Source organism: Thamnophis sirtalis, unplaced genomic scaffold, assembly GCF_051295495.1.
Source record: "Thamnophis sirtalis isolate CommonGarterSnake01/CBP01778 unplaced genomic scaffold, rThaSir2_p1.2 scaffold_1, whole genome shotgun sequence".
Taxonomy (NCBI): Eukaryota; Metazoa; Chordata; class Lepidosauria; order Squamata; family Natricidae; genus Thamnophis; species Thamnophis sirtalis.
Window position 1 is genome coordinate 13,677,093 of NW_028261381.1, and position 24,464 is coordinate 13,701,556.

The window sequence follows — 24,464 nt, forward strand, 5'->3', positions numbered from 1 at the left end:
TAAAATAGTATTTATTCAGAACATCAAGCATATTGCTTCCTATTTCACTGGGTAGCAGAATATGCAAAATTGAGCTGCTCTAAGAAAAACAATGTTCTGTTGTGGTTGTGCTAGTATGTAAGATTGTTCCAGGCACATGGTTTGCCAATGCAAAATCTATAACAGAAGCATATTTCAACTGCCATATAACTGGTGAGTATAACTTAGCCAGGGAGAGTATTTTAGAAGGCTCAATGCGCCTTCCAGGGTATGAGGAGTTTTATCATTGAAACATCTCAGTGCATTATAGCTGGATAGAGGAACAGTGCGGAGGATTTTGGAGCCACTGGTGGTAAGGACATGCAATGTGGGGGAGGTATAAAGACTCGCCACTGAGACTGAGTTGAGATTCAGTATTTTATATTAAATAATTTGCCGGTGTTTGGCTTAAAAAATAATCATTTATTATTACTGCTCTTTCTGACAGAAATTAACTAGATTAGGAATACAAATAATAAAATGCCTCTACTGGGCTGGCACAAAAAAAAACTCCATTAAATAAATAAATGCTTTAATATTGGATTCTCAGTCATTCTGTTTTCAGGAGATGGGAATATAAGGTATATTTCTATTCAAGAAATCCAATGAATCAGTTCCATCTTCTAAAGAAAATGCATAAATCATACATAATGTACTGATCTTTACAATGGTTTATCTTTCATACATGCTAAGAATAATATAAAATGATCTTTCCAATATGACTAAGAAAAGCATAACTGAAAACATTTTTCTCTACTAGTACTTATCGACAAAGACCAATCCCCTAAATGGAAGCCAGCTGTTCTCGAAGAAGTAACAGATGAATTTTTGGACTCATGCTTCAAGTCTCTTGGAAGTGATGACCTCAAATTATAATGATGTGTTACTAATGTAAAATCAAAGCCTGTATTATATAACCCAATAAAATGTCTGATGAATTTAATCCAATAAATTATTTCATCATGTTAAAAACAAAAAAGATTTGGAATTGATTGAAATGCTTTGAAGAGGACTTATATTTTTCAGAGACAAACACCATTCTTGATTCTAGGAGTTTGGTACCTATACGTTTTCATTTTTCTGTGAAAACAATGTAAAACGCAACACTCTGGGTCAGCTAAAACAATTTCTGTTCTATGGACAGTTAAATATGGGAAGAATCAACTGCACTAATTCAAAGGAGAGTTGAGCAGCTGTCCAAAATTAGTATTAATGCAATATATCTTAGTTCTCTTTAATATAAAATTGCATGGTTTTTTTTTTTAATTTGCAGACTATAGTTACTCAGAAAGTTCTGCAGTTGCCCCCTGTAGTTCAGGTACAGCTACTTCAGGGGTGGGTTTCAGGCGGTTCGCGGCGGTCCCCGCAAACCGGTTGGTCGGCGAACCCGGAAGTAAGTAACTTCCGGGAACGCCGAAGGGTCCACCCGCCCGCCTGCGTTTCTTACCCGGTTTTGACGAGTTCTGCGCTTCCACGCATGCACAGGACGCATACAGCGCCTGCGCGATCCTCCAGGAGCAGCTGGAGTATCGCACAGACGCTAGTACGCATGCGTGCACTGCGCACTTGCACGAGGACGCCGCCGGCGCACGTGCACGAAGACCCCTGAGCTACTTCCACCACTTCAACTTCACTGACAAAACTAATATGTGAAAGGATTTGCCTAAGTCAAATCTGTGACCATGTACATGTGGTAACGGGGGCATGTGATGCATCTTTAATCAAAGCTCCTTTCCAACATTTTGATACTATATTTTTCACCAGCTTAGGTTTTGCATATTAGAGAAAGTGCACGGGTACTAGATTAATCTAAAAGTAAACAGGATCCGTGTAACTGTAGCAGAACAAACTGTGTCTAAAAAAGATAATAGTACAGCTAGTTAAAATAAAACAAAAGCTACACTGCTTTTAGTTCACTTCTAAGATGATCTAAAAATCACTCAAAACTGTTACGGATTCCTTTTTAAAAGAATATATTCTTCCCAAATACTTTCAGTTGTTCTGCTTCTAGTCTTATTTGGGATTTCTTCTCCAGAATAAAATAGAAGAAATGTGTGTAAAGCCAAAGTAAAACCACTTTCTGGCTATATTTTATTTATTTATTTATTTTATTTTTTATTTATATGCCGCCCTATTCCCTACAGGGACTCAGGGCGGCGAACAACTCAAGCAGGAAAGGAAACACACAAATACAAAACAAATATTTGAGATAGCCAGCAACCACACCTGTCGAGAGGGGAAGGGAGCTCATCAACCCCAGGCCTGCCGACACAGCCAGGTTTTAATGGCTTTTCGGAAGGCCTGGAGAGAGGTGAGGGTCCGAATCTCTGCGGGGAGTTCGTTCCAGAGGGCCGGAGCTGCAACAGAGAAGGCCCTCCCCCGGGTCGCAGCCAGATGGCATTGGCTGGTAGACGGACAGTATAAAACAGTATGCAGGAGAAGATACCAAGGCCTAGGGGTCTCACAAGGCCTGAATGAAATCTGAATGAATCTCTACATCCAGAATTATCTTCAAAGAACTATTAGCCTACTATGATTGGAAAATATCTCATTTGTATGTATTTAAGTTGAGTCAGACCTCAACAAATTGGCAATACTTACAGCATGAAAACAAAATAACAAATAGTATAATCAAAAACTAGAAAATATACCATATTAAACAAGAAAGCAAATCTGAGTCAGCATAACAAAACATATACAGTACTAGGCATCTAGGTCCAGCCATCCTAGCCCAGATCCTGAGCAAAGAATCAGGTCTTTAAAGTCCTCTGGAATTCCATTAGAGTGAGATCCACCTAGAGATCAGGGAGAGCCTCATTCCCAGGACAGGCACTTTAGCAGAAAAGGCACATTTCCAGGTCCCAGTAGCATCACTTAATTGAAGGAACTTGGAGAGATAGGCCAACACCATAAGAAACAAGCAATCCCTCAAATAACCAGTATCTATGCCAGCTGGGGTTTTATAGGTCATACATAGCACCTTGAAATGGACCCAGAAGTCAGTCAGTCAGTTCAGTTCGCTGTCCACACTGATTCTGGACCAGTTGAGCTTTCAAGTGGTCTTCGAGGACACCCGCATGTAGAACTTTTTGAAGTAATCTAGCTGTCAGATGACTAGAGATGAGTGACTGTGTGAAGGGCTTCCCAATCTAGGAAACAACAGCGCACCAGGTGAAGCAATGGAAAAATCTTCCTAGCCACATTTGATATCTAATCATTGAGCAAGAGCTGTGAGTCCACGCTCCCAGTTTGCCTATGATTCTTGAATTGGGAGATGCTACCCTGTCAAAGTTAAAGATGAAATATCCAGATTGTGACAGCACTTGGTCTTGGTAGAACTGAATTAGAGACAGATCTTCCCAGTGGTATGCTTGAGCGGGTTCATTCCAGCTTGCAAGAACTGATTGTTTAATTTTGGGGAATTTCACACCACCATCCTGGTTCTGCCATAGCTCATTTATATAGCCCATCTACGGTTCCACCACAAAACCGCGCTCGACTAAACTGCATCCGACTAAACCGCGTCGCTGACGTCATCAAAAGAGCGACAACAGCGCAGAGACAGAAGCACGCTGTAAACCCTAAACCTAAAATTAACCCCTAAACCTAAACCTAACCCCCCTAAACCTAACCCTTAACCTAACCCTAAACCTAACCCTTAACCTAACCCTAAACCTAATCCTAACCCTAACCTAACCCTAAACCTAGCCCTAACCCTTAACCTAACCCTAAACCTAACCCTAAACCTAACCCTTACTTTAAGTTGAATCGGCTTGCTTTCAAAGCGCTATTTAAAGCGCCCTTCTTTCTCCGCGCTGGCTGTTGTCGCCCTGTTGATGACGTCAGTGACACGGTTTAATTGGGTGCAGCTTAGTCGAGCGCGGTTTTGATGGGTCACGCCCATCTACAAGTGTAATCAGGGCTATTTCTGTACCAAATCCCAGCCCAAAAGCCAAATAAATGGGTTTAGATAATCTACTTCCAGGGTTTTTATCAAGAAAGAAATCCTAGAAAGATAAAAGAATTGTGACTATCCAACTAGAAAGTGGTTTTGTTCTAAATAACTGCAATTGAAATACAGCTACAGCAAAACAAAACTTACCTCAAAACTATATGGTGAAGATATGGTCTCACGCTTATGACTAAAAAAATGCACATTTTGGGAACCAATCATCATTACTTGATGAAAGATGAGGATGTGGAAATATTTTGTAAGGAAAAACACTATTATACTGCTATTGTGTAAGTAATCCCTAGAAGATGGGTACATACAACATATGCACATACGCCAGACAGCCCCATATGCTTTCATTATACGGTCCTATTCAAGAATTACATTTTATTAGCATTTTAATATTCTTCTGTTCTGATTATTTTTCACATGACCATTTTAATTACTTTGTTTTTTTTAAGATAACTAGTGATTAACCAGTAAATTATATCACAACTGTGTATACATCTTTAAATAAATAGATAGGTCCTATCACCATTCTTCCACAAGTTTCCATGGCAATAAATGATGTAATAATATTGGAGTTTAGATTTTTCTGGAAAAAAACAACAGAAAGAACTGGGAAATCTTTGAAATGTGTTCAGAAACCATGAGGAAGTAACAAAGTACAGTGACACAACAGAACATCATACAGCTGTAATAAATTACCTGTAGCCTTTCAAATCAAGATTTTAAGAAATAGAAGGAAATTCTTCCTAGCCTCAGTGAGTAGAGAAATGTCCATACATGTGCAATCCTCACCCATAAATTGCTGTGAATGTTTCTATTGTTTGCTGGGATATTCACCACACTTATCCATTTCTTTAGACTGTTTAGAAAGATGAATTTTATTCTTTCTTCCTGAAGCATTTTTTCATTTAAAGCGGGGAGGGAGGGAATGAAATGATCAGGTAAAAAGATAATTATCTTGCCTAATTTGCTATGCCTTGCCTTTTTCAGCCATTTCCCAGCTTCAAAGAAAGTTCCCTTTTTGACTTAAGCACTAGAAAATGATTGTTTAATCCAAACATTGTGTTGCATTCTTGAAAAATCTGAAAACAGAAATACGGAGACGTTTTCCATTTTATTCTGACCAATCATATATTTCATAGCAGGGTCTATGACAATTTACGACAGCCAATTCACCATAGCCAACTTGCTTCAGCAAACTTGCCACAGGCCAACTCGCTGTGGGGCAGAAGTTACACAAATATCCAAGAAATGTTGTAAATAGAATCATTAAAGAAAGGAGGAACAAAGTGAAATGTGAATGACTAAAATTAAAAATATTTTTAAATTTTATTTCAAATAATTAAATTTTATTGTTAAATTGTCCTATGGCAAGTTGTCCTACAGCAAGTTGGCCATGGCGAGTTGTCCCATTCCGTTCATAGCATGAGTGATAGTTTGTTTTCCTCATTCCACCCAACATCCTGTCTAAATGGTACTCTGAGAATTTTTAGTAGTACATTTAGCATTTTATTGGCACTGGATTTTTGAAAGGTTTTAGCAAGGTCTTGTCAGGCATCAGAGTGAACACTCTTGTCTAAAATAAAATAAAATCTTATAATATTCATTCCCAATTGGACATGATTGTCTAAACATGCCAATTTACTTCATAGATGAGTAATCGTTATATGAATATTTAAGAGCCCAAACTTTTTAGGACTCTCATATAGAGTTCTAGATAAAAATACAAAGTTAGGAGGTTTTTCCTTTATTCAAATATAACTCCAAGCAATTAACTAATTAAAAGGAAAATGCGTATTCTAAAAACAATAGTAGTTTCCTTCCTTAAACTTCCTTAAACTGTTACTTAAATGATAGTCAAATTGCAAACAATGATTTAAAAACTGGCTACTGTGGTTTAACAAATAAGGGTCAGAATAGATTTAGCCTACTTAACCTATGTAAAGAGATTCAAATTCAAACTTGAGATTTGGATCTCCATATCTATTTCTGAGAAGATCCTGTGGAAACTGCTGTTGTTATCTCTTCAAGAGCAGAAAGAGAGAAATGAGAGCCAGTCTGCAAAATGTAAAATTGCTCAGTTGGTATCCTTATTATTTGCCTAATTAATATTTTTTTTAAAGTATCCTGTCAATTCCAAAAGAGACAGGTCATCATGGATAAAATCTATTTTATGTGATTGCTAAGAGCAACAATGACTTTATGGCATAATCATAATTAGACCATTTGTGATGATACATTTATATAACTCTTGCTATAGTATAGCCTTTATAAAATCTAATACGAAGTCAGTCTGACATTCACCGTAAAATTGCGTTTGGCCCTTACCCACAAATGGGATAATATTATGTAGAATATATATGTGTGTACATGTATTAGAACTGAAGGAGTTCTGGCTCTAGAGAAGTCAAATTGTATTATTGCCAGAATAATTACCAATTGCTTATTGAATATTGTTGACAAAAGAATTGCTACAAAACATTCTGCTCCAAAGGGAAACTACACTATAAAGTATCTGAAATGCGTAATTTCAAACCATTAGGGGTGACATTTTTGCTATAATGAATTATACCCAAACAAAATGACAAGCTTTCTCCTTTATATAAAAGTGCCTTGCCTCTTTCAATTCTGTACTGAAAATATACTCTGCTATTCTAGGAGTGGTGTATTTATTTAGAGAAAATAACATAGAGTTTAGTTTAGGAACAGCAATTCTTCACTATTACTGTATTATAATTTCCCTTTGAACTGTTAATTATGTTGCCTGACTAACCAAGAGAACAAAGGCTGTGCTTTCTCTTAATTTAATACTAAATTAATATATTATTCCCACATTTTCAAGTCACCTTTATCCATATATACAAGCTGCCACACTTATTATATATTGCACTTTTGCTTTCCCTTTGTCTACTCTTCCTATTGTTCCCTTGATAATTGATAATTTAAGAGAAATAATCCCTCCCAGTGTTTTTAGTACACTGATAACTTGCAAAATCATCGTAATTTCAGGTTTTTTTTGCTTCCAACTATTAAATGTAATTTTTTTCTATATTCGTTTATAAAACCTATCCGTGCAGCTCTTTGGTTTGAGTTTAGCACACTCAACCAAGTAAAATTGTAAAATAACTAGTCTCACTTCCACAAGATGTGAGATGCCTTTGGAAAGCAACCTTTGATATTCACATATCACCCTGATAGGGTTCAGACTCATGTTAAGTAACTAAATCCCCTTTATGTAAACAGGGAAGTTAAGCACCAATATTTCCCTTTACTTTCTTTTTTCCAAGATACTTTAGCGCACGGGTGTCAAACACGCGGCGTCACGTTGCCACCACGTGACGTTTCATGATGTCTTTTTTTTCCCTTCGCGGAGCTGGGGTGGGCTTGGCGTGCGCGTGACACCTGCTATTTAGCTCAATAGGAATTATATAGCTAAAACCCTATTCTGACACCCTGACCCAAACCTTCATGGCTATTTGGTTGAGGGAGGGCTGATTTTGCTTTTAAGGGTACATACTTTGCTCTGTTGCATTGTTATATTGCTATACTGTAGATCAGTGTTTCTCAACCTTGGCAACTTGAAGATGTCTGGACTTCAACTCCCAGAATTCCCCAGCCAGCATTCGCTGGCTGGGGAATTCTGGGAGTTGAAGTCCGGACATCTTCAAGTAGCCAAGGTTGAGAAACACTGCTGTAGATACTGAAATGGGACTTACCGGAATACTGAATTACATACTAGCCCTAGAACCATTGGACGTTATTGTGGTTCTACTGCACCTAAAGGCAAAAAGTTACCTCAGTCGGGATTAGCTGCATGTATGATGACTTTTAAAATCACAACTGCTCTCATATGAATGTTGCTTTATTTGTGCTAGCACCAAAACACGAGACGCCTCGCAGGCATGTTAGGAAGCCAAGCCCTGCAGTTCATGGCTCATCGCTTTCTATGAACGGGATGTCACTGTATTTGCTTTCATTTATTGCCCATTGCTTCACAGCTTGATCCAGAATCTCAAGGGAAAGACGGTGAGCAAAGTCCAGCACTGCAGTGTTTGTTGGAGATGGCATCTCAGAGTTTGCCTGAATAAGGGAAGATTTTTCAAGGTTACATCCACTATCGAATTTGCCGACTTCCCTGCTTCCATCGTCTAGAATAGTGTGCGGGAAGGGGCTTTTGGATTTTATACATCCCATGGTACGACTGCTATTCAATTTAGCTGCACAGTCAGCCTTGATGTATTGTCCTTTAGAAGGGTATGTCGCTTTCTTGCAAGCAGAGATGAGAGTATGCAATTCTCCCAATATCTGTGGGTAAAAAGAAATTAACATTGCAGGGTTTAGAATGTTACTTCTTCCATTTATTTTTGCGTTTGGCACATGTAAAAGCAGATTTCTTTAAAAAAAAAAATTCCAGTAGGAAGGAAATCTTGGGAGTTTCTTTTGATTTCAGCCCTAAATGGAACTAGTTAGTTTTTCATAAATCTGAGTTCGAGACTCCCAGCCGAGTTAGCAATAGCAATAGCAGTTAGACTTATATACCGCTTCATAGGGCTTTCAGCCCTCTCTAAGTGGTTTACAGAGTCAGCATATCGCCCCCACAGTCTGGGTCCTCATTTCACCCACCTCGGAAGGATGGAAGGCTGAGTCAACCTTGAGCCGGTGAGATTAGAACCGCTGAACTGCAGATAACAGTCAGCTGAAGTGGCCTGCAGTACTGCAACCGAACCACTGCGCCACCTCGGCTCTGAGTTCTTGTCAGCATCTTAACTACCACAATAAATACTCAAAAATCGTACCTCCTTCCTATTTATAACGAACTGGGCTTGAAATAATGACCTTACCAATAGTTTCAACTTACAGTTGGAATTGGTTTTGGATATGCAATATTTAATAATCAAAGGAAGTAGCTACAGCATACTAACACAGCAATCCCTCATTAAAGATTACATTGGAGAAAATTCAGTAACTCAGACTGATTTATTACATTTTCAATGGTAAGATAAAGAACAGGAATCAAGAATATGAGCTTCCATCCATCCATGGATGGATAGACGTAGAATACTTTTTTAACGTGGCTATTCTAATGTGTTAGGAAAAAAGTAGTAGAAAGTAGAAATTGGGAAAATAATATGCATACTGAAATATAATAGCATGTTATGATTACTATGTATACACAAATGTTAGAAGTTGAAAAAGTATGATTACGTATATTTAAATGGTAATATCAATATCAGAATTGTATGCAAAATATACTGACCCAGATAACACATCGTCCACTAAACACTTATGGATGTTAAAGAAATAAAAATAAATAAAATTCGTAACTCAGCAAACATCGAGTATTATGTTAAATTAACATTATAGCCATTACTTCCTAGACTCTCTTAACTACTTCTTAAGAAAAGTCAATAGGCTGTTGGCAAAGTATTACAGCAGCTACAAAGACAGGAAGAAAAAAAAATGTTATGGATGCATGAAAGTACATTGCAATTCACATTAGCAATTTTTGAATACCACATGCTTCAGTTATAAAACCTCAGGAAAGCAGACCTCTTCTGAAGAACTGCCTCTCAGCTAACTGCTTTGCCTTGTCCCTCCACTCCTCAATTATTTAAAAAGCTTACATTGACCCACGTGATCTTTTACGAGATGGAGCAGAAGATGTGAATTTCCTTGAATACTGGCAGCCTTGCAGCAACAATTCATTGCACTATAGGAGTAGACCTTGAATCTAACAATAGTCTACCCAACACTAGAAAATCGATCGAAAGCAGAATGGTTCGTGCTAAATTGCTCATGAAGACACAACGTTGTTTAAAACACTATGGTACTGTGTGGAGCGTATGGAAACCTGTTCTGCATATTTCGAAGTGTTAGCATACAAACAAGTCTTATAAACCCATACTCAGCTGGGCCCTAAGCAGCAATCAATACTGATACTCACTGCAATATTGTTCAGATTCATTAAGATTACTTTATACTATATATAGAAATGTGGTATTATTCTAGCTCATAAAACCCTTATGACCATGTAGCACTTAGACCAATCACAGGTGAAGAGGTGGAAAGCCCCTCCCCCATCAACCAGCTACCACTGATAACATAGATTTTAAACTGAGAAGTGACAGACTGAGTTTTCTGGGTAGCCTTTCTTGTATGTTCAAAATTAAAATTTGAAAATTAGCTTACCCCTTGTTTATTGAATCTGTGCTTCTTCTAAACAATATTAACAATTTGACCTTGCAACAACTGACTCCTTTTATAGATTAAATAGGCGCAACAAATCAAATTGTGGCCGTCTAGGACTTTGTACAACCTATAGATCAGTGTTTCTCAACCTTGGCAACTTGAAGATGTCTGGACTTCAACTCCCAGAATTCTGGGAAATGCTGGCTGGGGAATTCTGGGAGTTGAAGTCCAGACATCTTCAAGTTGCCAAGGTTGAGAAACACTGCTATAGATCACTCCAAATGGTACAATGTCAACTCAACCTTAAATCTATATAAAGCTATAAGAATGGAACAGTTTAGCATCTAAGGTACCTTCAGAAACTTGATGAAACTGAAATTATGCAATATATATTATCAGTTTCAATTTCATTCATTATTATTTCATTCAATTTATATATCCAGCGACCACATGGATTTGATCTTTGCGTGGTATGCAAAGATTAAAACCAACTGAAACAAAAAAAGTCAGCAGACCAAATAACAAGTGTCTGTTATCAGAGAAATAATTCTAATTACAGAAAACAACATTACAAATTAATCAATCCACACAGCTTGCTCAATTTCCTGGCACAAATGCCTGGAGGAATAGCCAGGTATTTAAATATTACTAATGGCTTTGAACTAGGCTTAATATTTTTTTCCCAAAAATATATTTAACACTGAAGTCAACCACAAGCCCTCGATCTTTTAAAATATTAGTTAATACTTTCTTCCAACAAGAGATGAGAACTACTTCTTCGGAAGATCTAAAATGGTCCAATACAATCTTCTCCAGCCTAGTGCCTCTCAAATTCATTCTGAGTCCAAATCTAAGAATTTGCACCTTGGGAAAGGCTAATGGCGAGGCTAGCTAACATTAAACCAATATGTAATTATTAGCTTTGATTATTGCGTATGTCTCTAAACATTATCATTGGATGCTCACTTAATGTTCTAGGCCAGTGATGGCTAACCTTTTTGTCCTTGTGTGCTGAAAGCGTGCATGCGCGCACAACAGCATACATAAACATGTCCCTACCCTTAATGTACTGCCTAGCACATAGCTTTTATCTGTAACTGCAAGAGTTGATATTTGGACATTTGTCAACTGACTCATTTATGACAGCTGCAATGTCCCGAAGTCATGTGATCACTTTTTTTTAACCTCCTGACAAGCAAAATCAATGGGGCAGCCAGATTTACTTTGCAACTTATTATTAACTTGAAAACTGCAGATTCACTTAACAATGGTTGCAAGAAAGGTTGTAAAATGGGGCCAAACCTACTTATCAACTATCTCACTTAGCAACAGAAAGTTTGGGCTCAATTGGTCATAAGTTGAGGACTACATATATTGGTATAATCTGTTTAAAATAAAAGTAAGGATTGGTCAGGATATAATTCATACCTAAAAGTGTAAACTTTTTGTGGCATTTATTAATTCTGATCCTGCATTTGTTACTTAGAGTACTATATCCACCAATGTTATATAATAGAAAAGTTAAACCAATTGACTATACATCTCAAAGCATTGTTTATTTTGAAGAGACTTAAGACTATCTTCTGGTCCTGAGAAATGATTATGCTAAGCAAACCTTTTTTGATTTCTTAATAGATCATTATCTCGGCTAGCTTTACTCAGACACATAGAATTTGGTATATGAGCCAAGAAAAATGAATTTAATCAAGCAATCCTCATTACAGAGAAGATCATTCTGAAATTACTGATATATAAAACTTCTAAGGAAATGATGGGTTGGATAAAAAATGACATAATTTTCATACGGTGGGGGGGTGTTGCTCTCAGAGACATTCTTTATCAATTATGGAGGATTTCATCAAATCCCGAATTGTTGCTACAGTTCACTGAAGAGGAAATGCTTTAAGAACAGGAGATTAATTAGCACTGAAGTACACAATATGTGCATTAATGCAAGCATCCTCTGCTGTCAATTATATAATACTTGGATGTATTTCAATGTATGTCTTTGACAATTAAAAAGAAAATTATATCTGTAGGAAGATCGTACAGCATCAAAATCTGAAAGTGCTAAAAAAATATTACATTCCTAGGTGATCTGTGAAATTACTTCTATTTTCCCATGGGGGAAACTGTATGACATTTGGTGTCAATCAAATGCATTCCTATGGCCAATCAGGGTAGACTATTGAGTCTCATGATCTCCCATTAAGGATCCAAAGAGGGAAAGGAAATACATTAAGTAAATAAATCAAGATGAAATAGCTGCACCTTCTAAATGATGTTGGATTTCCAATTCCCATTTAGTCAACCTAGTTAGCAATCAAGCTCCCAAGAAGATGGGAACTAGAACTTTAAAACCTTTAAAGAAGTTTTATTCTTTTCCTATATTTGCGTCGAAGACAAGGAAAAGGCATACCGGTATTTCATTTAGGGAGAAGGGCAATAGATGCTACAAATGCAACTATAATTAAAACATTTTTTCCTTTCAAAATCAGAATGCTATACAGCTTTATCGGCAGCCTACCTACTTTATACCCAGTATACTCTATTCCAAAAGCTTTACTATTTGGAGTTTCTCTAAAATTTTACTCAATAAATACACATTCAGAATTCTCTAATTAACAGTGTAATTTTTTTGGTGCAGTCATGTTCTCTCTCTACAGAAAATACACACACACACACACACACACACACACACACACACACACACCTTAGATCAGTGTTTTTCAACCTTTTTTGTGCAAAGGCACACTTTTTTCATGAAAAAAATCACGAGGCACACCACCATTAGAAAATGTTAAAATTTTTTAACTCTGTGCCTATATTGACTATATATAAAGTGTTTTTCCCACGGCACACCTTACACTATGTCACGGCACACTAGTGTGCCGCGGCACAGTGGTTGAAAAACACTGCCTTAGATAACTATTTTCATTCAGTGTAACTCGCTAAAATCTTTTAACGATTTTCACAGTCATTTTGAGGAGCCAATGCATTATAATGGCTAACTCTTATCTTTCTAAAATACCTGCTATCCAACATGAGTTGCAATGCTGGCTATGGAAGCTAATGTACAACTTCTAAACAAAGTTTGATACAAATGAAAGTTTTTCCTATGCCACAGGAAAAATATTGAGCCATGAGGGTACATGGCATAGATGACAGTCACTGCAAATAGCTTGATGTGTCTACATTTCTCTAAATCATTTTGATTGATTTTGGTTATGAGAGAAATTATTTAATCATTACATACACAGTAAAAACATGCATTATGCCTATGACATGGTAGTTTTCAGCGCTTTGAGAGTTGGCAGGGGAATAGTAAATGATAATCAATGTAATGATGTCAGAGTTCATTTTTATTGTTATGAAAAAAACATTATTAATAGGCAGGGCTTTTTTATTTATTTAGCATGTGGCAGTTCATTCATTGACTAATGTTAATATATATTAACATTTACCTAGATTGGTAAATAGGTAGGGTGAAATAGAACTACAGAAACCATATGCCTTATTACTGGCATTAATTTATGAACACTGAATGTTTAATTAGCTCAACAGGTCAAATAAAATAGTATACTATATTTTCTTAATACTTCCAAACATATATTTCTAATTTTAATTGGAATATCCAATTTAACACATTACAATTTTCGGTTGATACGGTATTTGTAATCTGTCTTCCACATAATTTGCAAATGCATAACCAGCTTCTTTTCCTCTCCCTACCATCCCAACATCAATCTTGTTATTTTATGCATCTAATGAAGTGAACTGCAGTTCCTGAAAGTATAATCCTTTAAATAAAAATTGGTTAGTAAGAAAAGGTGTTAGCAGACACTTGATTTTTTTTTGTCTCAGCAAATAAGGCTCTCCCCCTACAATATCTCAAATGATGAACTGTTTCTTATATCCCAGTTTTAAAAGAAATATGTCTTTGCAATTAATCATTAAAAAAACTTTCAAAACTAGAAGCCTATTTTATTATTCATTTGTACCAATGTTCTATTATTCTGCATTGTAAAACCATTAAAAGCAATTCCTCTTCTTTTACAAGTGTATTATTATATAAAGCTATTTAAAAACCCATTGATATTCTTAATATTTACATTTCTAGTTAATTTTAAACCATAGTTAATAGGGGAAACTAGATAATATAAACTAAGGTTGGTTTAAACTCTACAATAATTAATGAGATTTTTAATTTTGTATCCTGGAAACAAAATGGAAAGTTACAGAACAACCCATGAACTGAAGAATCTTTAAACTTTCTTTTCTTACATGCAAAGTGAACAGAGGAGCATGTAAAATAAAGTCTCCTTCAAATAAAGCTCATTTTTGATGATTTCATGGATATGTCCGCACAATTGTATTGACAACAGAACAGAAGTGACTTGCTATTCCCTTTTTTCAGAATATTTTTCTAACTTTAGAGACTAGTTTAGAGTTCTGGAATTTCATGGTGGTACCTTCAAATAATAACCAGATCTAATCCTGTTTGCTTTTCAAGTCAGTTAAGGTCAATTACTGGTTGCCAACTAGTTGGGTCATGATTACACTAAGGGCTTCTAAGACTCTTGAGACAACCTGGGGGTAGAAACTTAACGTTAGTCTTCTTTCTTCTCTACAGCCAATCTCAGTACAAACTTTTACTCCACTATTTTACCGGGCTAATGGATTAGAGTATGTAGGAAATCCATAACAACTTTACATTAACAATACTGTATTTAAATCTTTACTATCTTAAATGAAACCTATGAAGCCACATGATCATTTACAACATTCAACCACACTTTAGATTAGGATTTTCATTGTATGATCTCAGAACAACTGGCGTCATTCCCAGCCCCAACTTCTGTCCATTACAATCTATGAATTAAGCCAGTGTACGAAACACAAAATTTAATTGTCAGATATTTAGAAAGTGAAAGTAAAGTGAAGACAACTGATATGAAAAAGAAGCCATACTCAAAATGTCTAAATCTCCATGCACGCTAGTGGAATATAGGCTAATATCTAGCTGAATTTGCTCCATATTTTGAGCAAAGCTGCACCCTACATTGTACATTATATACAAGAACTATGTGATTAGAATTCAGAATGGTAATAAAACACCCAGAAAAGCTGAATACCTAAACATTCTGCTCAAACTATGTTATGCATCCAGTAAAGATTTTACCTATTGCTCAAGCCTAACTGGCTTGCTAGATCTGTAACTTTCCTTTTATTATGATTTATAATGAAAGTATAATGAAACCACGAAACAAAACTTTGCATATGCAAGCATATTCTGTCTTAATGACAAAAGCAGATGTGCCAGATTCTCCACTGAAACAGTCACCACAATGATCTCTAAAAGGGTTTATGAAAGCCACTTACCAATTAGTATCTTGTTTTGAATATATTTTTCCTAATGATCCACAGAATATGAGGCGCAACAGGTTTAGATTCCTGTGTAGCAAGAGAGAATTTGTTCTTGTTAAATAATAGCTTCAAATGAATTACAATTCCTCTCACCTCTTTGCCCCCAACTGGATTCCTACAATCCAAGCCAATGCAAGTTTGCAGGAATAAATCACACCAATTTCAGTGGAATTTACATTATGGTAAGCATGTTTCAGACTACTAGCCTCAATTTAGCAAGAATTCTCAACTGAAAAATATGTGTGCAATGAGGTGGAGCACTATTAGAGCGTAATAGTAAATCCAGTTAAAATCTGAGTGAATAGTAGATCCAGTTAAAATCTGAGTGCTCCTGAATGTTTTAACAATTCCAAAGAGCACAGAAATGGGAAATTCTACACACACACCTTAGAGCGTGTAGTACTGAGATGAATGTGCTTGAGGAAGCATTCATAAGGCTTTCCTTTTACTAGCTTTTCATGTGACAAACTACTTTAGATTCTGCTTGTTTGAAGAGCTACAGTGACACAACTAGATACGGTAACTGCTTTTTAAAGTATGTCCAACCTTTGAAGATTTATATTCAAACACTGCACAGTCTTTGAAATGCATTCCTTTTTGCAATGCAACCTTGGGTCAAGATACTTCTGTATTTCTATTGTAAGGGTAAAGAACAAAGGTCTTCAGAATAACTGACATTATTTATTGATGTTTTAGACACATGAAGAATGAAATATAATTCCAGTATAATGTAAAATAACCCAAAGTTTTCTATAGTCAAACTTACCCAGCATACTAAAAATTATATTTCAAACATTATGCAATATAAATTGTTTATAGAATAGAATAAAATGACAGTGTTGGAAGGGACCTTGGAAGTCTTCTAGACCAACCCAGGGGTGGGTTGCTGCCGGCATTACTGCCGGTTCGTAACCTGCGCGGATGCACATGCACTGTTCAATGCAAATGGTCCTGCGCGCATGTGCAGAACAATTTACAGTGAACTGCGCATGAGCAGTCACTAAAATTCAAAATGGCAGCACCCAAGCGGCAGTGAGGGAATTGGTTTGGGGGGGCGTGTCAGGCCTGGGTCATTGTCAGTTCTGCGCCCCAGGCCTGAATTCCACTACCAGTTTGGCCGAACTGGGCCAAACCGGCAGCAACCCACCTCTGGTCCAACCCCCTGCTCAGGCAGGAAACTCTATACCATTTCAGACAATGTATTATGTAAGTCATGTATATGAGCATATATTTCAGACATCTTTAGAATTAATTCCTAATCTGAGTGGGACTAACATCAATGTAGATGTGACACAATGAGGCAAAAGGTATTGAAAGGTATGCACCAGTTATCTTTAAAATAATCCTATTGAGATGACAAATATAATGGCTTATAGACTTGCAACTTAACAGGACACGTTTTATTGACAAAAATAAATTTTTACTGTCCCCATGATACTGCCTTTGTTTCATCACCAGCCACAGAATTATTAAGTTACATAATGTTGAATCACTATAAAAGTATTTTCCCCTTATTTCAACGTTGTCCAAAGTCAGAATCAAGATATGTAAATGTATTTATATGTGTGTGTATATAGATATGATTGTTGATATGAAGGTTTCATCTATTACAGTGTTTCTCAACTTTGTCAACTTGAAGATGTCTGGACTTCAACTCCCTGAATTCCCCAGCCAGCGAACGCTGGCTGGGGAATTCAGGGAGTTGAAGTCCGGACATCTTCAAGTTGACAAGGTTGAGAAACACTGATCTATTACCTTGGAGGAAAAGTCAAATTATCAATAGAAAAGTTGATCAGAGGTTTGGTTTTGGAGTGTTGTGTGGTGTTGGGACATCTCTAGTCTGGTTACTAGCTAGCATCCATTTCAGTCCTTTCTTTTCCAGCTTTTGCTCTTTCCATCAACAATGCTTCCCCGAAGTTTTCTTCACACCCATCATTCCTGTCTCACCACCGTATTTCCTATTTTTAACCTCAGCTTCCTTCTAGGCTTCCAACAAGCTTCTCAGCATGTATTATTTTCAGTCATTGATCTCTGTAATAACCATGAACAGAAATAGTTGCCCAGCAGCTGATCAGTCTTAATTCACAGCTTCAATTCTGCAGAAACTCGCTAGCTTCAAAATCATGGGATGGTGGTCTGCCACTTTCCATTCTGGAGATATTTCTAACTCTAACCCAAACCCTAAGCATTTTCTCCCAAATGTTTCCTTCTTTGACATTATTTTAACTTGGAAAATGTCCAAATATTACAGTATGTGGAAGAGAAAGTAAGCTACCCTTGAGAGGTCCACAGTGATTTCAGAAGTGTGGCCTACTGTGATAATGCCTGTTAAATGGAGATTCCCCACCCCCAGGTTTGTAATATAGTGATAGAAAATATCAGCAAAACTAGGAGAGAAATTGACCGCTTTGCCTGTAAAGAGCGGCACAATATCTTCTCTCGAGATATCTTCGAGACCGTCTTCTGCCGCATACCTCCCTAAGACCGATAAGATCGCACAGGATAGGCCTTCTCCAGGTGCCATCAGCTGGACAATGCCGGCTGGCGACGCCTCGGAGTAGGGCCTTCTCTGTTGCCGCTCCAGCCCTATGGAATGAGCTACCCCCAGAGATCCGGACCCTACCCACTCTCAGGGCATTCCGAAAAGCTATTAAAACCTGGCTATTCCGGCAGGCCTGGGGCTGTTGACCTCTGGATTGAGATCCAGCCCCGCTTAGATTGGGTGCATGTTGTGTCTTTTTAAATTTGTCGTGTTTTATCTGTTTTTAATTTCTTTTAATTTCTGTTGCTGTAAGCCGCCCAGAGTCCTCCGGGATTGGGCGGCCTATAAATTTAATAAACAGTAAACAGTAAACAGGCACACTTGAAACACAAGACAACATTGAAGTGTGATTTCACACAGATGCAAAATAGGCAGGAAGGGGGAGTAGCAGTTTGGAAAGTGTATTTCATGCTGGGTATTGTTTTATTTATACTTATACTTGATCAGTTAGCACTTTTAACTCAATAGTGGGGAAAGGACCTTAAAGCCATTCCTTAAATGCAGTACAGAAATGCAATTGCATGCAAAAAGCCAAAGCAAATCTTAATATTACTAAAAGTCTACTTCTTTCTGACAGTTATTGTGTCACAGAATGTAACAGCACTCCTGCATTTCCACTTTTACTGATAGGGCAAAGTTTAATAAGAGTGGCCTTGGGCTGCCTAGCATAAATGTTCCCTTATTGGCACAAGATGATTCCATTGTTTTTTTTCCTTCAGCTCGATGTATTTAAAGTATCCCACTGGTTGCTCAAATTCTACTATAATTCATCCAATTACCAGAGCTCATTATTTACTTTTGCTGAATACAAACTCAGTGCTAGGCTCACTGTTGGATCGGGTAAAGGAAAGGCACACTCAGGCTTAGGCAGCAACAGCTCTTTATTAACTCAGAAACAACTATGTACAATCCAGCGAAGGTTCAGTCTGACAGCAGCCCTCTTATAGGGAGCTGTCAGACCCTTCGACCAATCAGGTTGAATCTCTGTTCCCGCCGGAACAGAGGACCTTGATGTAAACCACTGTAACTGATTCTGGTATCTAACACCCCTCCCCTCTTAGATGGGATCAACCGACTTGTGACATAGTCACGCAGGGAGGCGGGCTTTCTGGTGGCTCGCCCAGACCTGCGCAGTTCAGTTGGTGGGAGTTCTTCAGTCAGGTCGGACTGACCTGTTGGCTCTGCAGCTTCGCCAGGTGGAAGCTCCTGGAACTTTTCCCAGGCCGCGGCTGGGCATGTCTGATTCCCTGCGCTGCTAAGTAGGTCTCAAACTGCATGGCCATAAATTGGGGCCCATTGTCAGAGACCAAGACATCGGGCAGGCCGTGAGTGGATAAAAGTCTCCATAGTGCCTTGATGACCGCTTCTGCCAGGGTAGAAGTCATGAGGACTACTACTAGCCATTTCGAGTAGGTGTCCACAACTACCATGAAAGTCTGGCCGTGAACTGGGCCAGTGAAGTCTATGTGCACCCTAGAACATGGTGCTTGAGGTCGCGCCCACTCTTTAGCGGGCACCTCTGGGGGAGCTGGTCTGGACTCTTGGCACGGTAGCCACCCATTCTTCTATCTCCATGTCCATGTTAGGCCACCACACGTAACTCCTGGCCAAAGACTTAATCCTGACCATTCCAGGATGCCCTACGTGCAAAGCCTCTAATACTGCAATGCGCAGTTTGGGTGGAACAATGACCCGGTCCCCCCACAGTAAACAACCATTTATTACCGACAGTTCATCACGTTTCCAGTGAAACATTTTAAATTCAGACCTGACAGACCCCTTGGGCCACCCCCTCCACACCCCGTTCAAAACTTGTTTGAGAGTGGAGTCTTTTTTCTTCAACTTTATTTCATTTTGCCAATCAATTGAATATATGCCTATCCTTTTATACTCTATACTGTCTGATAAATACAGTAATCACTAACAGTTGCTTGCATTTTGAGTAGAAATGCTTGCATCAGTTTATGAACTCGAATTTGGACCAACTTTTCTTTCTGCAGACAAGTTTGTCTCTAATCTATGCAACCTACATGTTTAAACTGTATTGTTGTTGTGTAATAATTTTAGTAACTACTATATCCTAGAGCAGTGTTTTTCAACCACTGTGCCGTGGCACACTACTGTGCCGTGACATAGTGTAAGGTGTGCCGTGGGAGAATTACTTTATATATAGTCAATATAGGCACAGAGTTAATTTTTTTTAACATTTTCTAATGGTGGTGTGCCTCGTGATTTTTTTCATGAAAAAAGTGTGCCTTTGCACAAAAAAGGTTGAAAAACACTGTCCTAGAGTACCTAGACTGAAGCAATACATAACGCAATTAAATAAACACATTATGGCTAACCCATTAATAGGCCAACTCATCAAATCCACTTTTATTGTAAAGCCACTTATAAGACAATTGTATTGATGTAGGTTAGATGAAATCAGCAGGAGTCGAGAATAACTCAAAAGAAATAGCAATAGCAATAGCAGTAGACTTATATACCGCTTCATAGGCCTTTCAGGCCTCTCTAAGCGGTTTACAGAGAGTCAGCATATTGCCCCCAACAATCTGGGTCCTCATTTTACCCACCTCGGAAGGATGGAAGGCTGAGTCAACCCTGAGCCGGTGAGATTTGAACCGCTAACCTGCTGATCTAGCAGTAGCCTGCAGTGCTGCATTTAACCACTGCGCCACCTAACATAAGAAAATGTTACCTTTCAAGCTATGGTCATATGAATTCTATAAAATTTTGTAACGAAGCACTTTTTTATGTCCTGAATTTCCTGCCATCTTTCTTTTGACTCTACAGGTGTTCTTCTTCCCAAAGAAAATGTTCAATTTGAGAGCCTGCTTTGAAGGCTGAATTTAGTAACAATTGTTTTGTCAGCTGGTTGACCAGAAATGATTTCAAACATGTCAATATCACAGATCTGCATAGAGCATGGATGGGCAATTAATTTTCCCAAAGGGAAAATTATGATAAACTGGGATTGTTGTGGAGGGCTGCCGCCACCACCCACCGCCCCCCGTCTCATCCCCTGCCACCACCCTACCCCCCCCCCCCGGGCCAACAGGGACGGCTGAAGGGCCAGATGAGGCCTTGCAGACCATAACATGCCTAGGTCTGGCATAGAGGCATTACTGTCAGTTTCATTTTTCATCACTCTCATAATTCCTAAAATATAATTTGCTGTTTTCCTAGCAACCACACAATGACCATTTTCAGAAGCCCAAAATTTTTGTTGATGACTGATATAAACAAGAATCAAGATAGCCGCTAACAAGGTTATATAAAAAGATTCAACTCTTTGGTGCTATTGAGTGATCATTGTTTTTTTTTAATGGTTATTGCTATTGAGTTATTAAAATCAAGATTTGTTTTCACTATGCAAATATTTAAAATATTGTTTTAATCTTAGCAATTTAAATAGGTAAAGTTTTCCTCAGATTGCAAAATATTCCTTGTAGTTCTATGAATGTAAATTACATTAAGAAATAAACTGATTAACAAGCATGATCATAACACATTAGATAGGCATAGCATTTGGCTTTCAGTACATGTTGCAAGTCAAAATTGTCACTGGCTATGAAATGGACGAGTTCTTAGTTTTCTTAGCAAAGTTTTCAGAACTGTTTTGCCATTGCTGCCTTCCTAGGGCTGAGATAACGACTGGCCTACGGCCACTAATATGTTTTTACGCCTAAGGCAGGACTGGAACTCACAGTCTCTCAGTATCTAGCCACTATATCTTTAATTACTATCCATGCTGGCTGTTTTCACTATAACTTATGAATTTATTATTAACTTCATAGTAATAGAATATATTCTTATCACTTACTTATGAAAAGGGAAGGGGAGCCCTAGTTTGTTATCTTTTGAACTATTTCTAAGTCAGTCTTATAAGAAGTTACTTGTAAAGTTACTTGTAAAACCAATGCCTGCACCTAGATTGAGCAAGGAGCAAAGTCATATTATTATTATTTTTTAAATGTTACTATCCACAAGCCTGCCTTTTAGCCATGTTTACCTTGCAGTTTAGCCCTTATCTTGTAAATTACAGGCAGGAAGATGGTGGAAATCCTCTCGAGGTAGATAAAAGCCAGTTTAAATCAATGTAAACCAAGCAAGCTTTTCCCCTCTACAATACTGTGTAGTTGCCTCCAAGATGGATGTAAACAAGCAAGTGCTAACCTTTTGCACCACGCCGCATTTGTTGGTGTACGGATATTTTTTATTATTTTGCAAATTCTATCCTCTAATAAACTACATCGCAGTCGAGGTAGGGTGGGTGGGGGAACGGCAAATAAGTCTTCAGCGATCACATCACTGCCCCCAGAGCAGAGGTCTGCGAGTTGCACGACCCCACGGGCAAGATCTAAGCCTAAGGGGACTAAGGGGCGCGCAAACACGGGCTTTTACACCTAGTAGGTAAGGGAAGGAACTCGGTGCCAGCGGTTCCTCTTCAGCAAGTACACAGCGACACCACTCATCCAGCCCTGCTCTCCACCCCTGCTGACGACTCTCTCCCAAGCCCACCTTTTGGCAACGGATGGGTTGCAAATCGCTTCAGCCCCCACTTACCCGCCCCGCCTTAGTTTTGTCGGCTTCAGAGAAGCTAACCGGAGTAAGTAGGTGGCTGTGCCTTTCCAACTACTTAGCGGGGAAGGCGGGAGAACGAGGTGGAATAGATATGAAGCGCTGACTATATGGGTGGAGCTGGGGCCACGCCGGGAAAGCAAACAGTTTTCCAGCCACTTTGATCGTGATGGGAGACAGCTGGGCAGAAAAACAAAACGCGAGCCGTCTTCCGACCAAGCCACAAATCGCTCTTCCCCCCCTTGTGGCCCAGGAACGTCACACCGTTTGTTTTGGGGGCAGCGCCCAACTTCCCCTTTCTCTCCGGTTTCACTCAGGTTGCACACAGAGCAATTGCCGCCTTGGGCTGCCACGACGCAGCCTTCCCCTCTCGGCTTTGCCAAGACATTAAAGGGCCCCAGGCAGCAGCCCCTCCCGTAGCGACTAACGAATAATAACAATAATAATTTTAAAAAGGACAAATTGTCTTTCTGCCTGGGCTACTCACTCTTCTCGAGGCTGTTGCTGCGGCTCCAACGCCCGCTCGCTTGGAAACATACAAGGGACGCATCTTTCACAGAACCGAGCGGGCCCAAAATCGGGATGACTTAAAAACGTCTGAATCCGCTGACGGGTCCACTCAGGAAATTGAGGCTGCTGGTTGTTGACCGAAAATCCCAACCAATTCACCCGATCCTCCATGCGCTTAACCTGCACAATTAACCATTCAGTCAATCTGCAAATCCAGCCGCCCGTATTAATTCTGCAGCGACACCCGGAGGAGAAGAGAGCCTTACTAGCTTTTATGTTTTTAAAAAAGATTTTCCAATTTTGTCCCCGGTCACGACAGATTGATAAAAAGAAACGCAAATAAAATTGCAGGTGGATTATCGGTCACTTCTTCGAAATGTTGCATTTTTGGAAATCTCCTCCCGTGCCTGTGGGATTCAAAGAGTGGGGCGGCTGTTTCTCTGTAGTTTGCTACGAAATTTCAGGGTTCGAATGTGTCGGGTTTAATTTTGAACACATCTGTTAGCTTGGGAACCTGATTTCTATTTACGTTGAAAGAGTTAGGTAGAGCTCCAAATTAAGCAGATTTCCCCAGAAAATATGGCATGTTTCTGGGTTTTAAGGGGGGGAAACACCCCAAAGCTTTCTGCCTGAAAGATTAACTTTTCATCTTCCCAACCTTTTCTAAGAGGATTTATCTAAATATAAAGAACGACAAGCATAGATTTAGGCTGCTGTGTTATGGCACCGCAAAACGCAAAGTACTATTAGAGATGCAAAATGTTTTGTAAGCCTCAAAGCAAAGAAATATTAGATGACTGTAGCAAGACAAAAGAAAACCATATAAGGTCTTAAATAGAACAACTGATATGCAATAGAAGGATTATCAATGGAAAACAAAAGAAAACTGGTACAAGATATTTTTCTACTGGTATATTTAGTGTAGGAAAGCCCTTCCCCAAAATTAAAATATTATTTATTTTTAATAATAAGAAGAGGCAGGATAAAATATTTCCCCTGAAGGAGAAATTGAGAAAAATCTTAAAGTCAGAAAGCAGCCCCAGTTTTCCTGCTATAGGAAAACAGCAGAAGCAGAGATTTTGTAACAATTCAGAAAGATTAGATTCATAAGCAAACAGCAAAACAGAGACTCCAAATAAGCAATACAATTAGGCAAGCCAAAATTGATAAGATTAGCTCTGACAAACACCCAGGATTTGCATTTTTCCTTTGTCTGTATAACCAAGCATGACC

General features: G+C 38.5%; 2 protein-coding genes across 6 annotated transcripts in view; one reads left to right on the forward strand and one right to left on the reverse strand.

Moving 5' to 3' along the window:
- The window catches only part of HIBCH (3-hydroxyisobutyryl-CoA hydrolase), a 55,492-nt gene extending 54,495 nt beyond the window's left edge, over positions 1–997 (forward strand). Inside the window, exon 14 of the mRNA XM_087707840.1 lies at positions 779–997. Within this exon, the coding sequence (XP_087563966.1) occupies positions 779–894 (116 nt within the window). The 3' untranslated portion in view covers positions 895–997. The remainder of the gene's footprint in view (positions 1–778) is intronic.
- A 6,830-nt stretch (positions 998–7,827) lies between these two features.
- Positions 7,828–23,678, reverse strand: AKAP19 (A-kinase anchoring protein 19). 5 transcript variants are annotated; one of them, XM_087707851.1, is made up of 3 exons: positions 23,209–23,678; positions 15,551–15,622; positions 7,828–8,284 (listed from the first exon to the last, which is right to left on the reverse strand). In XM_087707851.1, exon 3 carries the CDS (start codon positions 8,171–8,173, stop codon positions 7,907–7,909), a length of 267 nt encoding a protein of 88 aa, XP_087563977.1. In that variant the 5' UTR covers positions 8,174–8,284; positions 15,551–15,622; positions 23,209–23,678; the 3' UTR covers positions 7,828–7,906. The 5 variants fall into 5 exon arrangements, with proteins under 5 accessions (XP_087563977.1, XP_087563979.1, XP_087563972.1 ...); XM_087707853.1 differs by lacking the exon at positions 23,209–23,678 and adding an exon at positions 22,707–22,972; XM_087707846.1 differs by lacking the exon at positions 15,551–15,622 and having other exon boundaries at positions 23,209–23,677.
- Positions 23,679–24,464: the final 786 nt, after the last annotated feature.

Excerpts from the sequence above, each read along its gene's own strand:
- AKAP19 (XM_087707846.1), bottom strand. The coding sequence starts at position 23,271 with ATGCGTCCCTTGTATGTTTCCAAGCGAGCGGGCGTTGGAGCCGCAGCA. Across the intron at positions 8,285-23,208 it reads CAGCAACAGCCTCGAGAAGA|ATATTGGGAGAATTGCATAC; the intron begins GTGAGTAGCCCA and ends TTTTACCCACAG.